At 44.8% G+C, this 21,261-nt stretch overlaps 1 protein-coding gene across 1 annotated transcript in view; it reads right to left on the reverse strand.

Annotated features, from left to right (window-relative positions):
• Positions 1-21,261, reverse strand: part of OTUD4 (OTU deubiquitinase 4) — a 104,924-nt gene that overhangs the window by 45,664 nt on the left and 37,999 nt on the right. Inside the window, exons 4-7 of the mRNA XM_069744023.1 lie at positions 14,101-14,147; positions 13,556-13,628; positions 12,859-12,940; positions 12,430-12,577 (exon numbers count right to left, since the gene is read on the reverse strand). Of these exons, the coding sequence (XP_069600124.1) occupies positions 12,430-12,577; positions 12,859-12,940; positions 13,556-13,628; positions 14,101-14,147 (350 nt within the window). The remainder of the gene's footprint in view (positions 1-12,429; positions 12,578-12,858; positions 12,941-13,555; positions 13,629-14,100; positions 14,148-21,261) is intronic.

Here is a 21,261-nt window from a genome sequence, read left to right on the forward strand (position 1 = left end):
TAACCCCTATGTGCCTGGCCCTGCACTGACTGAGAAGATGCTTGTGCCAGGCAGGGCAAATTGAAAGGGTAGAAAGGGTTAAAGCGGCCAGATGGATGTAGGACTGCGTGAGTGGGCCCCCCTGTCTTGTCAGGGCCCCAGCACTTGCCCGGGTGCTGACGCCGGCCCTGTGTCTCGGCATCAAAACGACGCATGCGGAGGCATCCACGTACATCCGCATGGCCTGCGTACCCAATGTTAAAGATAGGGTACGCAGGCAGAAGTAGGCGGAGCTGAAGAGGCGCGGCAGTAGGTGGGGCTTAATGGAGGAACTACACAGCCCTCCGCAAAGCCCTTGTCCGCAAATGTGAAACTAGCATAATACAAGTCTATGAGAAAAAAATGGATCTGGCGGCATCAGTCGCTGGATCAGTTTTTTTCAAAATTCGACGACCGACTGATGGCAAAAAACTGATGTGTGAAGGGGCCGTATTATTCTTGGTATACAGAAAGTTAGCCATTAAAGGGATCCTGTCACCAGGAAAACGCTATAAACCTGCAGATTAAATCTGCATGTCAATAGTGTTATAATGCTCCCGTTTCAGTAACAGGGGTGCCGCCGGTTCAGTTACTGAGAATACAGAGCGGAGGCTGTAACCGCCCCCAGCCCTGACTGACAGCTGGCTCTAAGGCTGTGTGCCCACGTTGCGTTTTTTATGCGTTTGACGCATTTTTTGCCACAGTGGAAACGCATAAAAAACGCTTAAACGCATGCTCATGCAATCCTATGGGATTCCGCAGTTGCTGTGTTCATGCTGCGGATTTTCCCACTGCGGATTAGCATAGTGGTAAAATCTGCTGCATGTTCATTATTTCTGCTAAATCGCGGCTATTCCGCAGGCATAGGATTGCATTTAACGCTCACTTTACGCATGTGGCTATTCCCACCATGCGTAAAGTGAGCGCTTCATGTGCGGTTGGTACCCAGGTCTGGAGGAGACTCTCCTCCAGGCCCTTGGGAACCATATTTCTGTAAAAAAAGAATTAAAATAAATATGGATATACTTAAAGGGAACCTGTCACCCCCAAAAATCGATGGTGAGCTAAGCCCACTGGCATCAGGGGCTTATCTATAGCATTCTGGAATGCTGTAGATAAGCCCCCGATGTAACCTAAAAAAATAGAAAAGAAAAATAGGTTAGATTATACTCACCCAGGGGCGGTCCCGTTGCGGTCTGGTCCGATAGGTGTCGCGGTCCGGTCCAGCGCCTCCCATCTTCTTACGATGACGTCCTCTTCTTGTCTTCACGCTGCGGCTCCGGTGCAGGCGCACTTTGTCTGCCCTGTTGAGGGCAAAGCAAATTACTGCAGTGCGCAGGTACCGGAGAGGTCAGAGAGGCCCGGCGCCTGCGCATTGCAGTACTTTACTCTGCCCTCAACAGGGCAGACAAAGGACGCCTGCGCCGGAGCCGTAGCGTGAAGACAAGAAGAGGACGTCATCGTAAGAAGATGGGAGGCCCTGAACCGGACCGCGACGACCACCGGATAGGACCGCCCACCCAGGTGAGTATAATCTAACCTCTTTTTCTCATTTTTCAGGTGACATCGGGGGCTTATCTACAGCATTACAGAATGCTGTAGATAAGCCCGATGCCGGTGGGCTTAGCTCACCTTCCGATTTTGGGGGTGACAGGTTCCCTTTAACTTCTGATGGCCCCCAGAGTCCTCATGCCTCTCAGCAGTGCACGCGGTGGCTTCCGTTCCCAGGGATGCATTGCACGAAAGACCTGGGATGACGTCGTGGTCACGCGACCGTGACGTAACAAAGGTCCTTCGCGCAAAGCATCCCTGGGAACGGAACGTACTGAGAGCACTGCTGAGGAGATCAGGGGCCGTCGGAAGGTGAGAATAACCATTTTTTAAAATTATTTTTAACATTCTATCTTTTACTGTTAATGCTGCATAGATAGCATCAATAGAAAAAAGTTGGTCACACTTGTCAAGCACTATGCTTGACAAGTGTGACCAACCTGTCAATCACTTTTCTAAGGGATGCTTCAAATCGCTTGTAAAACGCAAGCATTCTGCAAGCTTAAAACGCTTGCAAAACGCTTGTGTTATGCAGGAAAACAGATGCAAATTCCGCATGCGTTTCACCCACGGCAGGGAGTTGCGAAAATTTCTGCAACGTGGGCACATAGCCTAATGACGGGGGCGCGGTTACGGCTGCCGCCATATATACTTAGAGCAGTGACTGAACCAGTGTCAGTGCTGCCCCGTGACTGCAACTGGAATGCTGTCGGGGAGAATAAAGTTCCTTTTCACCCAGCAGTGATAGTCTAAGTGCAGGGACCATACAGCATAACAACACTATTAACCAGCAGATTAACCCCATATCTGCAGGTTAATAGTGTTTTTTCTGATGACAGGTTCTCTTTAAAAAGCATCAACACTGAGGACAAATTTACATTTTTTTCTATCCTATGTATAGAGATAATTTTTCCTTCACTACGGGTATTAAAACATTATGGGGTGTTCTAGGGTCAGCTAACGGGGAGTGAGGGGGGGGGGGGGGGAGGGGAGGCATTTGCGGTTATCTATAGGTTGCCAACCTCCACGGTCAGGCAATGCCACAGTTTAGACAAGCAGGATGACTCATTTTACTATGTTGGTTGAACCTGGATTGTCAGGAATTGTTAATTTAAAGAATGTCAGTAATCCCGCTATTTGCAGTGCAGCTTCTGAAAATCTAATATGTTGTTTGTTTGGGGTCTTTTTTTACTCATGAACACACACACACACACATTTTTATATTAACTTATGTACAGTAAGGGGAAGGTGATTCACTATATAATAAGTCGATACAATTTCCACTAAGATGGAATGCAGTCATGATGGAAAGTTTTGGCACCCTTGAAATTGTTCCAGAAAATGAAGTATTTCTCACAGAAAATTATTGCAATTACATGTTTAATTCCACTGTGTAGATTGGACCACAAAAAAAAATAAATAGAAAAATAGGCAAATTGGACATAATTTCACCCTAAAGCCTAAACATTTTAGACCACTCTTCTGTTACAAACAGCTCCAGGTCGCTCAGATTTGAAGGGTGCCTCCACAGCTTTCCAATGAGATTTAGAGCAAGACTCATTGCTGACCACTTCAGAACTCTCCAGCGATTTGTTTGCATCCATGTTGAGGTCGCTGTCCTACTGGAAGACGCATGACCTAATACACAAACTCAGTTTTCTGACACTGGGCTCCACATTGTGACCCAAAATCCTTTGGTAATCTTCAGAGTTCATGATTCTTTACACAGTCAAGGCATCCAGGGATGGTGGCAGCAGAACACCACCAAAACATCTTTGAACCTCCACCATATTTCACTGTAAGTACTGTGTTCCTTTCTTTGTAGGCCTCATTCTGTTTTCGGTAAAACAGTGTTTTACCAAAAAACTATCTTGGTCTCATCTGTCCACAAGATGCCTTCACAGAAAGATTTTGGCTTACTCACATACGTTTTGGCAAACTGCAGTCTAGCTTCTTTATGTCTCTTTGTCAGGAGTGGGGTCCTCCTGGCACAGAGTTTCATACCAATCAGATGTTGACTGATAGTTTTCGCTGACATTGATGCACCCTTAGCCTGCAGGACCACTTGAATTTCTTTGAAACTTGATTGGGGCTGCTCACCCGCCATCTGGACAATCCTGCATTGCAGCCTTTCATCAATTTTTCTCTGCCATCCACATCCAGGGAGATTATGGCCAGTGCCATGAGCTGTTAACTTCATTATTTTGTGTACCATGGGCAAAGAAACATCAAGCTCTCTGGAGAGGGGACTTGTAACCTCGAGATTGTTGATATTTTTCATGTTAGCTTAGTGTGGTACACACAGACAATGCAAAGATTGAGCCAACTTCTCCCCTTTTATCTGGCTCCAGTTATGACCTTCATATTGCCCACACTTTTTGGAAGTGCACTGAACAGCAAGGTGGATTGCTGCTGAGGGGAAAGAGAAAAAAAATTCTTTAAATCTTCAACTTAGCGAGTGTGAACGAGCTGAGTATGACCTGAGCATAAGTGTGAACGACGGTAAGTGTGTGACTTGTGATTCAGTGACTTTGGATTCAGGGAGTTTCCAAGGGAGGAATTACTGAATTGCTGTTTGTATTTTAATAATACTTTGTATTTATTTTTTATTTAACATTTCTCTCTGGTGCAATCCCCATTAGGGAATGTTCTCCACTATTGTTAATGCCATCCAGTGCACATCTTGCCACATGTATGCAGTCCTTGATTAGCCGGTCGAGGGTGCATACTGCTGTGCGAGATGTGAGCACGTTGTGCATTTGGAAGCCCAGATTCTGGATCTAAATGTGCAGCTGGCAACACTGAGATCCATTGACAATATGGAAAGGAGTCTTCTGCTCACTGAGCAGACGCTCAATGGGATAGATGAGGTGGGGGATGGTAGGATGGAGCCGCAGGACAGTGAAGTAGAAAGCTGGATGACAGTTAGGAAGCGGGGTAGAGGGAAGAGTGCCAGGGAGGCTAGTCCTGATCTGGCACACCCCAATAAGTTTGCTAAGCTGGCAGATGAGGAGGGTGCCAGTACAGGGGTAGCACTGCTGCAGCCAGGCATGTCCTCTGAAAGCCGGAGGAATGACTGCTACAGTAAGGGGGAAATAGAGCAGGGCAGGCAAGACAGGTGCTGGAAGTGGGGGATTCAATTATTAGGGCAATCGGTCACAAAGACAGGGATCGTCGAACGGTGTGCTGCCTACCTGGCGCTCGAGTCCGACACATCGCTGATCGGGTGGACAGATTACTGGGAGGGGCTGGTGAGCACCCAGCGGTCTTGGTGCAGATTGGCACAAATGACAAAGTTAGAGATAGGTGGAAGGTCCTTAAAAACGATTTCAAAGAATTAGGCTGCAAGCTGAAAACAAGGACCTCCAACGTGGTATTTTCCTAAATACTGCCTGTACCACGCGCCACGCCAGAGAGGCAACAGGAGATTAGGGAGGTTAATAAGTGGCTCAAGAATTGGTGTAGGAAGGAGGGGTTTGGGTTCCTGCAGAACTGGGCCGACTTCTCAGTTGGCTACAGGCTCTACGCTAGGGACGGGCTGCACCTCAATGGGGAAGGTGCAACTGCGCTGGGGGAGAAAATGGCTAGAAGGTTGAAGGAGTGTTTGAACTAGGGAATGGGGGGGGAGGGTATTCATTTTATAGGAGGGGAAGATGGTGCAGATAGAGACCTGGGCACTAATAAGGAAGTTGGAGGTGGCGTTGGCATGGGGGGTGGGGTTGGATCAATTAATAATTCAAGAAAGAATAGAGGTGCAGAGAGATACATAAAATGTATGTATACTAATGCCAGAAGTCTCGCCAACAAAATGGACAAATTAGAATTAATGTTGTTGGAGCATAATTATGACATGGTGGGGATAACTGAAACGTGGCTGGATGAGAGCCATGACTGGGCTGTTAACTTGCAGGGCTATAGTCTGTTCAGAAATGACCGAACGGATAAGCGAGGGGGAGGTGTGTGTCTGTATGTAAAATCATCCTTAAAACCCATACTGCATGATAATATAGGTGAATCTAATGAAAATGTAGAGTCCCTGTGGGTGGAGATAAGGGGAGGGGGAAAAAATAATAAATTACTGATAGGGGTTTGTTATAAGTCTCCAAAAATAATGGAAGCAACGGAGAATATCCTCATAAAGCAAATCGATGAAGCTGCGACTCAAGGAGAAGTCATTATTATGGGGGACTTCAACTACCCTGAAATAGATTGGGGAACAGAAACCTGCAGTTCCAGCAAAGGTAATCGGTTTTTGACAACTATGAGAGACAATTACCTTTCACAACTGGTTCAGGACCCAACAAGAAGGGGGGCATTGCTAGACCTAATATTAACCAACAGGCCAGACTACATAGCAAATATAAGGGTTGGGGGTCACTTGGGGAATAGCGATCACAAAATAATAAGTTTTCATGTATCCTTTAATAAGATGTGTAGTAGAGGGGCTACAAGGACACTAAACTTCAGGAGGGCAAATTTCCAACGGATGAGAGTTGATCTTAGTGCAATTAACTGGGACGATATCCTGAGACATAAAAATACACAAAGAAAATGGGAGACGTTTATTGGCATTTGGATAGGACCTGTGCACAGTATATACCGTATGGGAATAAACATACTAGAAATAGGATGAAACCAATATGGCTAAATAGAGCTGTAAGGGGCGCAATAAGTGACAAAAAGAAAGCATTTAGAGAATTAAAGGAAGTAGGTAGTGATGAGGCATTAAATACAGAAAATTAAATAAATTCTGTAAAAAGCAAATCAAGGCAGCTAAGATTGAGACAAAGAGACTCATTGCCAGAGAGTAAAAATAATCCCAAAATATTCTTTAACTACGTAAATAGTAAGAAACTAAAAAATGATAGTGTTGGACCCCTTAAAAATAGTCTGGGTGAAATGGTGGAGGAGGATGAGGAAAAAGCCAATATGCTAAATGACTTTTTTCATCAGTATTTACACAAGAAAATTCCATGGCAGACAATATGATCAGTAATAACAAAAATACCCCATTAAGTGTCACCTGCTTAAACCAGCAGGAAGTACGTCGGCGTCTAAAAATCACTAAAATTGACAAATCTTCGGACCCGGATGGGATCCTGTTATGAACTGGTGGTTTAGGAGCAACATGGGACGAGCTCTGAAGGAGGTGGTACCTGTACTGACCGCAGTCCCTAAGCTCAACACAACACTAGAAGTAGCCGTGGGATGCTCCTGTCACTCGCTAGGCACCTCATCACAGCCTGAGAATTAACTACCCCTAAAGATAGAAACAGGGAAACTATCTTGCCTCAGAGAAAATCCCCAAATGATAGATAGCCCCCCACAAGTAATGACTGTGAGTGGAGATGGAAAAGACATACACAGAATGAAACCAGGATGTAGCACAGGAGGCCAGTCTAGCTAGATAGATAGGACAGGATAGAATACTGTGCGGTCAGTATTAAAAACTACAAAAATCCACACAGAGTTTACAAAAATCTCCACACCTGACTAAAGGTGTGGAGGGTAACTCTGCTTCCCAGAGCTTCCAGCTTAACTGAATTAATCCATACTGACAAGCTGGACAAAACATAGAATGCACAGAACGAATAAGTCCACAACTTGTGGACAGAAAAGAGCAAAGCAAGGACTTATCTTTGCTGAACTGGTCAGGATATCAGGGAAATCCAAGCAAAGATGTGAATCCAACCAGGAACCATTGTCAAGTGGAGGAAGGCAACTTAGGCAAAGGTACCAGATGGACCATTTTAGAGAACCGGTCACAAACAACCCAGATAACAGACATCTTCTGGGAAACAGGAAGATCCGAAAAATAAAATCCATGGAAAACCCAGTACAACAACATCATGCAGGTTATGCAACACCAGAAAACGGCAATCTTCCTGATGTGCTGGAGCCATGTACATGGTCATCTGCGTCCAGTACTGAGGTTTATCCTTGGCCAATGGTGTAGCATCAATGCCCACCTTTAGTCAGGTGTTACTGTTGTGAATTCCGCTCTTGGGCTCCCTCCGGTGGTTTTAAGTGGAATGGCTGCTCCTTGGATTTAGCAGTCTGCAGCTGCTTCCACTGATTGTCTTTCTGCTCGGCTATTTATGCCTGGCTCTTCCCTTCAGCCAGTGCCACTTGTCAACCACTGGAGGGAGCCCAAGAGCGGAATTTACAACAGGATCCACCCCCGAGTACTGCAGGAATTAAGTACAGTCATTGATAGACCATTATTTTTAATCTTTAAAGACTCCATAATAACAGGGTCTGTACCACAGGACTGGCGTATAGCAAATGTGGTGCCAATATTCAAAAAGGGGACAAAAACTGAACTCGGAAATTATAGGCCAGTAAGCTTAACCTCTACTGTGGGTAAAATGCTGGAGGGCATTCTAAGGGATGCTATACTGGAGTATCTGAACAGGAATAACCTCATGACCCAGTATCAGCACGGGTTTACTAGGGACCGTTCATGTCAGACTAATCTGATCAGCTTCTATGAAGAGGTAAGTTCCGGACTGGACCAAGTGAACCCAGTGGATGTAGTGTATATGGACTTTTCGAAAGCTTTTGATACGGTGCCACACAAAAGGTTGATACATAAAATGAGAATAATGGGGATAGAGGAAAATATGTGTAAGTGGGTTAAGAGCTGGCTCAGGGATAGGAAACAAAGGGTGGTTATTAATGGAGCACACTCGGACTGGGTAGTGGTTAGCAGTGGGGTACCACAGGGGTCAGTATTGGGCCCTCTTTTTAACATATTTATTAATGACCTTGTAGGGGGCATTCAGAGCAGAATTTCAATATTTGCATATGACACTAAACTCTGCAGGGTAATCAATACAGAGGAGGACAATTTTATATTACAGGATGATTTATGTAAACTAGAAGCTTGGGCTGATAAATGGCAAATGAGCTTTAATGGGGATAAATGCAAGATCATGCACTTGGGTAGAAGTAATAAGATGTATAACTATGTGCTTAATTCTAAAACTCTGGGCAAAACCGTCAATGAAAAAGACCTGGGTGTATGGGTGGATGACAAACTCATATTCAGTGGCCAGTGTCAGACAGCTGCTACAAAGGCAAATAAAATAATGGGATGCATTAAAAGAGGCATAGATGCCCATGAGGAGAACATAATTTCACCTCTATACAAGTCACTAGTTCGACCACACTTAGAATACTGTGCACAGTTCTGGTCTCCGGTGTATAAGAAAGACATAGCTGAACTGGAGCGGGTGCAGAGAAGAGCGACCAAGGTTATTAGAGGACTGGGGGGTCTGCAATACCAAGATAGGTTATTACACTTGGGGCTATTTAGTTTGGAAAAGCGAAGGCTAAGGGGTGATCTTATGTTAATGTATAAATATGAGGGGACAGTACAAAGACCTTTCTGATGATCTTTTTAATCATAGAACTGAGACAGGGACAAGGGGGCATCCTCTACATCTGGAGGAAAGAAGGTTTAGGCATAATAACAGAGGCGGATTCTTTACTGTAAGAGCAGTGAGACTATGGAACACTCTCCCGTATGATGTTGTAATGAGTGATTCATTACTTAAATTTAAGAGGGGACTGGATGCCTTCCTTGAAAAGTATAATGTTACAGGGTATATATACTAGATTCCTTGTTAGGGCGTTGATCCAGGGAACTAGTCTGATTGCCGTATGTGGAGTCAGGAAGGAATTTTTTTCCCCAGTGTGGAGCTTACTGTTTGCCACAAGGGTTTTTTTTGCCTTCCTCTGGATCAACATATTAGGGCATGTTAGGTTAGGCTATGGGTTGAACTAGATGGACTTAAAGTCTTCCTTCAACCTTAAAAACTATGTTACTATGTTACACTTGTTACTTGCCACAATTGAGTTTGAACGAGAATTTTTGGAAAGGTGCCAACAATTGTGTCCAGACCATTTTGGGGGTTTAGTATTTAAGTATGTCCAATTTGCCTTTTTTTCTTGTTTTTTTTTTTTGTGTTCAAATACACACAAAGGAAGAAACATGTGTATACCAAAACATGTCACAAGGATATCGGAAGGAGATATAAAAGGGGAGACAAGGGGCGCAGAGTCTAAGTGTAGGTGTATATTCACAGCAAGAAATATATATTGTTGCACTCACCCTTTAGATGTCTTGTATGTACATTCAATTGATCCGTATGATGGATCCAAGCCTTATAATATTCCGGTATGCAGCACTATTTCAGGAACTATGCCAGCCTTGATCCAAGGATTGCATGTGAATACAATGGTTAGAGAGAAAAAAAATTCCTTTCTTGGCGCTTCCGGAAGACAAGGATAGTTTGAAGGTTGAGATAATTTGCTCAGTACCAAATTTATTAGGACACTTTAATAAGAACAAAACAACGCGTTTCAGCCCACAATGGCCTTCATCAGGTATTAGATGTGCTTATCACATAAGCGCCAAGAAAGGAATTTTTTTTTCCTCTAACCATACCAAAACATGTGTAATTTCAATAATTTTCTGGGAGAAATAATTTTCTGTTACAATTTCAAGGGTGCCACCACTTTCGGTCATGACTAAGTCACATACTTTTATTTAATTACCGTATATACTCGAGTATAAGCCGACCCCCCTACTTTTGCCACAAAAAAACAGGAAAAACTTATTGACTCGAGTATAAGCCTAGGGTGGAAAATGCAGCAGCTACCGGTTAATGTCAAAAATAAAAATAGATACCAATAAAAGTAAAATTAATTGAGACATCAGTAGGTTAAGTGTTTTTGAATATCCATATTGAATCAGGAGCCCCATATAATGCTCCATACAGTTCATGATGGGCCCCATAAGATGCTCTATATTAAAATATGCCCCATATAATGCTCCATACAGTTCATTATTGCCCCATAGATGCTCTATATAAAGCTGTGCCCCATATACAATGCTCTGCACCGTTCATTATTGCCCCATAGCTGTGCCATATAGTGCTCTGCACCGTTCATTATTGCCCCATAGCTGTGCCATATAGTGCTCTGCACCGTTCATTATTGCCCCATAGCTGTGCCATATAGTGCTCTGCACCGTTCATTTTTGCCCCATAGCTCTGCCATATAGTGCTCTGCACCGTTCATTATTGCCCCATAGCTCTGCCATATAGTGCTCTGCACCGTTCATTTTTGCCCCATAGCTCTGCCATATAGTGCTCTGCACCGTTCATTTTTGCCCCATAGCTGTGCCATATAGTGCTCTGCACCGTTCATTTTTGCCCCATAGCTGTGCAATAAAGTGCTCTGCACCGTTCATTTTTGCCCCATAGCTGTGCCATATAGTGCTCTGCACCGTTCATTTTTGCCCCATAGCTCTGCCATATAGTGCTCTGCACCGTTCATTATTGCCCCATAGCTCTGCCATATAGTGCTCTGCACCGTTCATTTTTGCCCCATAGCTCTGCCATATAGTGCTCTGCACCGTTCATTTTTGCCCCATAGCTGTGCCATATAGTGCTCTGCACCGTTCATTTTTGCCCCATAGCTCTGCCATATAGTGCTCTGCACCGTTCATTTTTGCCCCATAGCTGTGCCATATAGTGCTCTGCACCGTTCATTTTTGCAACATAGCTCTGCCATATAGTGCTGTGCACCGTTCATTATTGTCCCATAGCTGTGCCATATAGTGCTCTGCACCGTTCATTTTTGCCCCATAGCTCTGCCATATAGTGCTCTGCACCGTTCATTTTTGCCCCATAGCTCTGCCATATAGTGCTCTGCACCGTTCATTTTTGCCCCATAGCTGTGCCATATAGTGCTCTGCACCGTTCATTTTTGCAACATAGCTCTGCCATATAGCGCTCTGCACCGTTCATTATTGTCCCATAGCTGTGCCATATAGTGCTCTGCACCGTTCATTATTGCCCCATTGATGTACCATGGAAAGCTGTGCCATTGCTGCTGCTGCAATAAAAAAAAAAAAAAAATGCCATACTCACCTTTCTTGCTTGCAGCTCCCAGCGTCCGGTCCCGGCGTCTCTCCGCACTGACTGATCAGGCAGAGGGCGGCGCGCACACTATATGCGTCATCGCGCCCTCTGACCTGCACAGTCAGAGCGGAGAGACGCCGGGAAGATGGAGCGACGCCCGGCGTGTGGAACGGGGATAGGTAAATATGCGATACTTACCTGGTCCCGGCGTCCCTGGCTCCTTCCCCCGGACAGCTGGTCTTCGGTTCCGCAGCCTCTTCCTCTATCAGCGGTCACCGTTACCGCTGATTAGAGAAATGAATATGCGGCTCCACCCCTATGGGAGTGGAGTCCATATTCATTTTTCTAATGAGCGGTCCCATGTGACCGCTGAAGAGGGGAGGAGCTGCAGCACCCGAAGACCGTGGGACGGCAGGGGGAGCGCCAGGATTGCCGGGACTAGGTAAGTATGCCTCAGCGTCCTCTCCCCCTCACCCGCCGACCCTGCCACCCACCGTGACTCGAGTATAAGCCGAGAGGGGCACTTTCAGCCCAAAAATTTGGGCTGAAAATCTCGGCTTATACTCGAGTATATACGGTACATTTGTAGAACTTAAAGGGTTATTTCCAGTGATCACAAAATTATCCCCTTTCCTGTAGCTATAAGATAACCTACTGAGTGCTGGGGGGTTTGACAGCTGGGACCCCAGTGATCCTGAGAACGAGGCTCTGCAGAGCCCTGTCTTGAATGGAGTGGCAGTGCTCATGATTAACTTCTACTCCTTTCACTGTCTATAACTTCTACTCCTTTCACTGTCTATGGAACTGAAGAGAAATATTCGAGAGCTCTGCTCAACTTTCTTTGGCATTTTCTTACTATCTTGGTAATAACTATTTAAAATATTCCCAATTCAATTTTGCAGTCAATTTACACATTGCTTATAATTACCCAGCAACTTTATTTTCCTCATCAGACCCTGACGCTCCACTGATGAAATCCTCTTCTTCAGGCTTTGAATCAAAAGTATCCGCTTTTAACACTTCTTTTGTAACAGAAAGCCCCAATACCTTTTCATAGAGCAACTCGTAAATGATGGCTAAAAAAAAAAAAAAAAAGGATGCAAAACAACAGATTAGTTGAGAAAAGTAAATTCATCTGCATTCGCTATAAAAGTATAAAGAACTGAATAAGTAATGCACACCATCCAATCACAATACAGAAGGACTTTTATGCTTTTTCATCTCTTTAATGACGTTACAGCATAGGTGATCAATGTTGAATCGCCGGGGCCCCACTAATCATTGGAATGGGGATCTCGAGCCACCATGGGGAAACCCCTCTAAGTCTTGCACCACTGTTTTAGATTTATTTACTTACATTGGCACAGAGCGGCACTCTCCGCAAAACGTGCATGGTATACGATGTCGTAATGATTTCCATTAGAAAAACAAAGCATAATCTAAAAGAGAAAAAAAACATATGCGACATCCTTTCAATGAAGAATTACAGATCGCTTTTAAAAACGTCAGGCGGAATGATCTTTTGGTTTGCCCAAAACATCTCGGCAGCACATTGTCCTTTGTAAACGGGACCTAGAGCAATGGCAGCCTATGCACACAAAATGGTCTACTGCAGATCGCTCAGCACGCATCTATAGGGCGATCTGCCTGTCTAAACTATTAATCGGATGGAACCAAGTAGCTGGCTGACGGTCCTGGTAGCGCTACCGGTTGGCCGCTGTAAGCCGCCAGTAAGGATCATTGGCTACAGGTAAACAGGTCTTGATATTAGAATGGCAGCAATGCAAGCTACTGGAATTGGGACTGAGGCCTAACGCTGCATTATCAGTCAGACGCACATTATACTCATCTGATTGCCGCTGTATAACCTGGAGATATAAATATTCGGTAACTATTGTAATATTTCATCTAGGATTATTTTTATATTCGCTCTTTTATTCTGTATAATCATAAAAGAATGGAAATGTGGGTTTGCCCAACAAATATCTATCATTAGCTAATAAATCAATCGCATAATGAACCGTGTATTATAATTGTTTAAAAATCCAACCAACCTTATCAGAAAAGCCATTATCAGTGACACGAGCAGGAGGGGCATTAGGTTCTTGATAAATGATAAAATCTTTGCTAAAGAATAAAAAGCAGAAGCGCTATAAGGTTTAACAGCTAACACAAGATATTTTACCCATTACGGAAACAAAATGCGTGTGGTAAGACACAAGATGTCCAGTATATGACATTTCTAAGGAAATGGAACACCATTGTAAAAACACATTTAACTTCAACTTTCCATAGACATCAAAACCATTATGTTTACAGGATCCTCTGGGGCTCCAAATAAGTAGTAATTGTGCGGAAAGGGAACCTGCCATTAGATGCTAGTTGATCAAACCGAATGCAGCAATGGATGTTTTATGCTAAAACGCCCGTACCGGAGCATGGGCATCTCATTAACTGAAAACTGATAACAAGAACCACAAGATGGATTTCTTCACACTGCCAACCTGACAATACCCGTAGTTTACTTAGCGCCATCCTGCTGACAGGTTGGCTCTAAATCTTTACTGCACATATATGAAGAGAAAATGACAACACCTACCTGAACATTAAAGAAAGGGCACTTATTTCAACTTGACCAACCCACTCCTACAGGAAATAACAGAAATTACAATAAAAAAAAGTTCCCGACATAAATCAGAAAAATAATAAACGATATGCAAACAACAGTATACTGTCACAGGAAAAACAAGAACAAAACCCAAACCAGCTTTTAAAGTGACTCCGTCACTAGAATCATTCCTCCTAAGCTGTCTATATGGACATGTAGGTCATAGGAAGCTGAATAAAAATATACTTTAATATCTGCGATATGATGTCTTATTCCAGAGAAATTCATGTTTTTCTTATATGTAAATGAGCTGTTCCAGGCTAAGGTGGGGGGGGGGGGGGGGGGGGGGGGGGGGGCCTTGCCTGGATGATAACTCTGCTTCTAGAGCTTACTATGCATGAAGGGGAAAGTTACCAGTGTAAGACAAGTAACTAACACAGAAAAAGAGAAATTAAATGTCTTCTTGTAAACACATTTTGCAGCTCTCTGAGCTCTGCTGTATTGCAACATTACAACCCTGTCTCCCTGTGAAATCGAAGCTGAAAGGAAACTGCAGATGTGTCAGTTATTATCACACACAGCTCTGCAGAGAGCGGACATTACATACCATATTGGTAACTGCCCCTTCATGTAAAATAAGCTCTGGTGGCAGAGTTATCTCCCAGGCAGCGTCCTCCCCATAGCCTGGAAATGGTCCTTTATATAAAGTGATAAAAGAGGATTTATCCACAACAAGGCATCTGATATGAGACATACAGGTATCACTCTCCTTAGCATTCTATACCCTGTACGCCCATATTAATAGTTTAGATAGGTCAAATGCAGTGACAGATTCCCTTTAAAGGGAACCTGTCAGCACGATTGTGCCGAGTTGTGCTCTGCTTTCACATTCATCTGTACGGCTTATGACCGGTCAATGATCCCTCAGTGACCTGCCGGCGATCCGATAAATGCTACTGCGCCGCCATCTTGGTAGACTTTTTTCTCTAGCAAAATGACGCCTGCGCAGTAGCATCTATCGCGTTCCGAACAAGGTTACTGCACAGGTGTGGCTGCTGCCATTTGAGGAAGATATTTTTTTCCCTCAAGCAATTTGTATCACTAAATAAAATAAAAATATGGATATTATAGTAGCGATCATGCTGCAGCACTGGTACCTGCATGTTGAATGTAATTTTTTTCCCCAAACCATAACAAATACAGTATGTAAAATAGGGGGCAGCTCAGTGAAGGATCAGTGACCTGTCATAAGCCATACAGATGAATATGTAAGCAGAGCACCACATAAAGACCCCCACAGGCCGCCCCGCAGCACGAGAATCTCATTAACTGAAAACCACAAATAAAGATTAAACAACCACCACAAGACGGATTTCATCAACCAAGGTATCATTTTAATCAGTATAAGGCCGGCTTCACACTCAGCGTATGAAAATACGGTTCGTATATTACGGCCGTAATACGCTGAAAAGTCCCGAAAATAGTGGTCCGTAGCTCCTCCGTAGGCAGGGTGTGTCAGCGTTTTTTGCGCATGGCATCCTCCGTATGTAATCCGTATGGCATCCGTACTGCGTGGTTTTCTCGCAGGCTTGCAAAACCAACATACCGCTATAGAAGTGATCCATGTGTCCCAAAAAGAAGAAGAAAAAAAAAAAAAATATATATATATATATATATATATATATATCTATCTATCTCAATCAGTAGACACATATATGTATATATATTAATATTTTTTCCAGCGCTATACAGCTTGAAAGCCGGTAATTCAATTACCGGCTTTTTCTTTCTCCTTCCTAAAACCCGACATGATTTGAGACATGGTTTACATACAGTAAACCATGTCTTCTCTCCATTTTTTTGCAGATTCCACACTACTGTCAGTAGTGTGTATCTGCAAAATTTGGCCGTTCTAGCTCTTAAAATAAAGGGTTGAATGGCGGAAAAAATTGGCGTGGGCTCCCGCGCAATTTTCTCCGCCAGAGTAGTAAAGCCAGTGACTGAGGGCAGATATTAATAGCCTGGAGAGGGTCCACGGTTATTGCCCCCCCCTGGCTAAAAATATCTGCCCCCAGCCACCCCAGAAAAGGCACATCTGTAAGATGCGCCTATTCTGGCACTTGGCCACTCTCTTCCCATTCCCGTGTAGCGGTGAGATATGGGGTAATGAAGGGTTAATGCCACCTTGCTATTGTAAGGTGACATTAAGCCTAATTAATAATGGAGAGGCGTCAATTATGACACCTATCCATTATTAATCCAATTGTAGTAAAGGGTTAAATAAAACACAAACACATTATTTTAATGAAATAAAAACAATGGTTGTTGGAGTATTTTATTCTACGCCCAATCCAGTCACTGAAGACCCTCGTTCTGTAAGTAAAAAAACATAATAAACCAACACTATACTTACCCTCTGCAGATCTGTAACGTCCAACGATGTAAATCCTTCTGAAGGGGTTAAAACATTTTGCAGCAAGGAGTTCCGCTAATGCAGGCTGCTCCTTGCTGCAAAACCCTGGGGAATGAGGCTAAATATAGAGCAATGATCTATATTTAGCTTCATTTGCGGTGAGGCGCCCTCTGCTGGATGTTCATAGATCGTGGGAACTTTCCTAGAAAGCCTTGGAGCTTTCTAGGCAAGTATAAATATTTATATACATATATGTGTCTCACTGACATATACAGGTCCTTCTCAAAAAATTAGCATATAGTGTTAAATTTCATTATTTACCATAATGTAATGATTACAATTAAACTTTCATATATTATAGATTCATTATCCACCAACTGAAATTTGTCAGGTCTTTTATTGTTTTAATACTGATGATTTTGGCATACAACTCCTGATAACCCAAAAAACCTGTCTCAATAAATTAGCATATTTCACCCATCCAATCAAATAAAAGTGTTTTTTAATAACAAACAAAAAAACCATCAAATAATAATGTTCAGTTATGCACTCAATACTTGGTCGGGAATCCTTTGGCAGAAATGACTGCTTCAATGCGGCGTGGCATGGAGGCAATCAGCCTGTGACACTGCTGAGATGTTATGGAGGCCCAGGATGCTTCAAATAGCGGCCTTAAGCTCATCCAGAGTGTTGGGTCTTGCGTCTCTCAACTTTCTCTTCACAATATCCCACAGATTCTCTATGGGGTTCAGGTCAGGAGAGTTGGCAGGCCAATTGAGCACAGTAATACCATGGTCAGTAAACCATTTACCAGTGGTTTTGGCACTGTGAGCAGGTGCCAGGTCGTGCTGAAAAATGAAATCTTCATCTCCATAAAGCATTTCAGCCGATGGAAGCTGCCCTTGATGAAACACAGTGGACCAACACCAGCAGCTGACATGGCACCCCACACCATCACTGACTGTGGGTACTTGACACTGGACTTCAGGCATTTTGGCATTTCCTTCTCCCCAGTCTTCCTCCAGACTCTGGCACCTTGATTTCCGAATGACATGCAAAATTTGCTTTCATCAGAAAAAAGTACTTGGGACCACTTAGCAACAGTCCAGTGCTGCTTCTCTGTAGCCCAGGTCAGGCGCCTCTGCCACTGTTTATGGTTCAAAAGTGGCTTTACCTGGGGAATGCGGCACCTGTAGCCCATTTCCTGCACATGCCTGGGCACGGTGGCTCTGGATGTTTCCACACCAGACTCAGTCCACTGCTTCCTCAGGTTCCCCAAGGTCTGAAATCGGTCCTTCTCCACAATCTTCCTCAGGGTCCGGTCTCCTCTTCTCGTTGTACAGCGTTTTCTGCCACATTGTTTCCTTCCAACAGACTTACCATTGAGGTGCCTTGATACAGCACTCTGGGAACAGCCTATTTGTTGAGAAATTTCTTTCTGGGTCTTGTCAATGATGGCCTTCTTGACATCTGTCAGGTCGCTAGTCTTACCCATGATGGGGGTTTTGAGTAATGAACCAGGCAGGGAGTTTATAAAAGCCTCAGGTATCTTTTGCATGTGTTTAGAGTTAATTAGTTGATTCAGAAGATTAGGGTAATAGGTCGTTTAGAGAACCTTTTCTTGATATGCTAATTTATTGAGACAGATTTTTTGGGTTATCAGGAGTTGTATGCCAAAATCATCAGTATTAAAACAATAAAAGACCTGACAAATTTCAGTTGGTGGATAATGAATCTATAATATATGAAAGTTTAATTGTAATCATTACATTATGGTAAATAATGAAATTTAACACTATATGCTAATTTTTTGAGAAGGACCTGTATGTATATATATATATATCTATAATATAACGCTGGGAGCGTCACTCTGTCCGAAGCCTCTATAGACTGCGCAAGCGCCGGCGCAGTCTGGGCCTCACAGAGCGACGCTCCCGGGAGATCGCGGTATGCGTAAGCACTGAACGCATACCGCGATCTCCACCGGAGAGTCAGGGACTGCCAGGAGGGAGGGTAAGTATACTCACCTTTCCCGGTTCCAGCGCTGCTTGCGGCTCCGTCTCCCGGCTTCTCTGCTCCCGGCTCCGGAGGGCGCGGACTGCGCAGGCGCCGATTCCTGCTGCCGGAATCGGTGCCTGCGCAGTCCGCGCTTTCCGGCGCCATTTTCTTGAAGACACACTCCGGCTCCACTGCAGGTGTGTCTTCAAGAAAATGGCGCCGGAAAGCGCGGACTGCGCAGGCGCCGATTCCTGCTGCCGGAATCGGCGCCTGCGCAGTCCCCGCTTTCCGGCGCCATTTTCTTGAAGACATACCTGCAGTGGAGCCGGACGATAGGTGAGTATGGTATTTTTTTTTTTTTTTATATGGCAGCAGCATTCGGGGGCATACACACTGGAGCGGGGGGCATATAATACAATGGTGGCGCAGGATGGGAGCAGCACATGACAGAACGGGCGCAGGATGGCAGCAGCACATGACAGAACGGGCGAAGGATGGCAGCAGCACATGACAGAACGGGCGAAGGATGGCAGCAGCACATGACAGAACGGGCGCAGGATGGCAGCAGAACATGACAGAACGGGCGCAGGATGGCAGCAACACATGACAGAACGGGCGCAGGATGGCAGCAGCACATGACAGAACGGGCGCAGGATGGCAGCAGCACATGACAGAACGGGCGCAGGATGGCAGCAGCACATGACAGAACGGACGCAGGATGGCAGCAGCACATGACAGAACGGGCGAAGGATGGCAGCAGCACATGACAGAACGGGCGAAGGATGGCAGCAGCACATGACAGAACGGGCGCAGGATGGCAGCAACACATGACAGAACGGGCGCAGGATGGGAGCAGCACATGAAAGAACGTGCGCAGGATGGCAGCAGCACATGACAGAACGGGCGCAGGATGGCAGCAGCACATGACAGAACGGGCGCAGGATGGCAGCAGCACATGACAGAACGGGCGCAGGATGGCAGCAGCACATGACAGAACGGGCGCAGGATGGCAGCAGCACATGACAGAACGGGCGCAGGATGGCAGCAGCACATGACAGAACGGGCGCAGGATGGCAGCAGCACATGACAGAACGGGCGCAGGATGGCAGCAGCACATGACAGAACGGGCGCAGGATGGCAGCAGCACATGACAGAACGGGCGCAGGATGGCAGCAGCACATGACAGAACGGGGACGCAGGATGGGAGCAGCAAATGACAGAACGGGCGCAGGATGGGAGCAGCAAATGACAGGATGGGAGCAGCAAATGACAGAATGGAGGCGCAGGATGGGAGCAGCACATGACAGAACGGGGGCGCAGGATGGGAGCAGCACATGACAGGATGGGGGCGCAGGATGGAGCAGCACATACCAGGATGGAGACCATATACCAATATAAATGCTCGCCACCCGGGCGTAGAACGGGTTCAATAGCTAGTATATATATATATATATATATATATATATATATATATATATATATATATATATATATATATATATATATATATATATCTATCTATTCTATGTGTACACATTTATTCTACCTATTGGACTGTAAGCTGTCAGTGTGATTTTACTGTACACCGCACTGAATTACCGGCTTTTCTCTCTAACAGCGCTGCGTATTTCTCGCAAGTCACACTGCTTGTCCGTGTGTAATCCGTATTTTTCACGCTTCCATAGACTTTCATTGGCGTATTTCTTGCGCAGTACGGTGACAAACGCAGCATGCTGCGATTTTGTACGGCCGTAGAAAGCCGTATAATACTGATCAGTAAAATACGGCAGATAGGAGCAGGGGCATAGAGAATAATTGTGCCGTATTTTTTGCGAGTTTTACGGACGTAGTTTCTGCGCTCTTACGTCCGTAAAACTCGCAAGTGTGAAGCCGGCCTAACAGCGCCGAGATGACACTGTCTGTAGGTTACTGTGCACGAAACTGCTGACAGGTTCACTTTAAAACCAGTTAGGACAACGTCTTGAGATATTCCATGCTTTAAATAATCTTTAACTAAAGGTACCATTACACTAAACGATTTACCAACGATCACGACCAGCGATACGACCTGGCCGTGATCGTTGGTAAGTCGTTGTGTGGTCGCTGAAGAGCTGTCACACAGACAGCTCTCTCCAGCGACCAACGATGCCGAAGTCCCCGGGTAACCAAGGTAAACATCAGGTTACTAAGCGCAGGGCCGTGCTTAGTAACCCGATGTTTACCCTGGTTACCATTGTAAAAGTAAAAAAAAAACAAAAAACAGTACATACTCACATTCCGGTGTCTGTCACGTCCCCCGCCGTCAGCTTCCCGCATTGACTTTGTCAGCGCCGGCCGTAAAGCAGAGCACAGCGGCCCTGCGCTTAGTAACCCGATATTTACCCTGGTTACCAGTGAACACATCGCTGGATCGGCGTCACACACGCCGATTCAGTGATGACAGCGGGTGATCAGCAACCAAAAAAAAGGTCCTGATCATTCCCAGCAACCAACGATCTCCCAGCAGGGGCCTGATCGTTGGTCGCTGTCACACATAATGATTTCGTTAACGATATCGTTGCTACGTCACAAAAAGCAACGATATCGTTAAAGAAATCGTTATGTGTGACGGTACCTTAATGTTTAAATTAATCCCTAGAAACGCAGATTTTCTCTATGTTATCCTCTACAAAGTCCCACATTTTCTTGTAGAAGCTTTAACAATTGAAGGAAAGAAATTGCCTTTGGTGCACCACCCAAGA

The sequence above is a fragment of the Ranitomeya imitator genome, chromosome 1, assembly GCF_032444005.1.
Source record: "Ranitomeya imitator isolate aRanImi1 chromosome 1, aRanImi1.pri, whole genome shotgun sequence".
NCBI classification, from domain to species: Eukaryota; Metazoa; Chordata; class Amphibia; order Anura; family Dendrobatidae; genus Ranitomeya; species Ranitomeya imitator.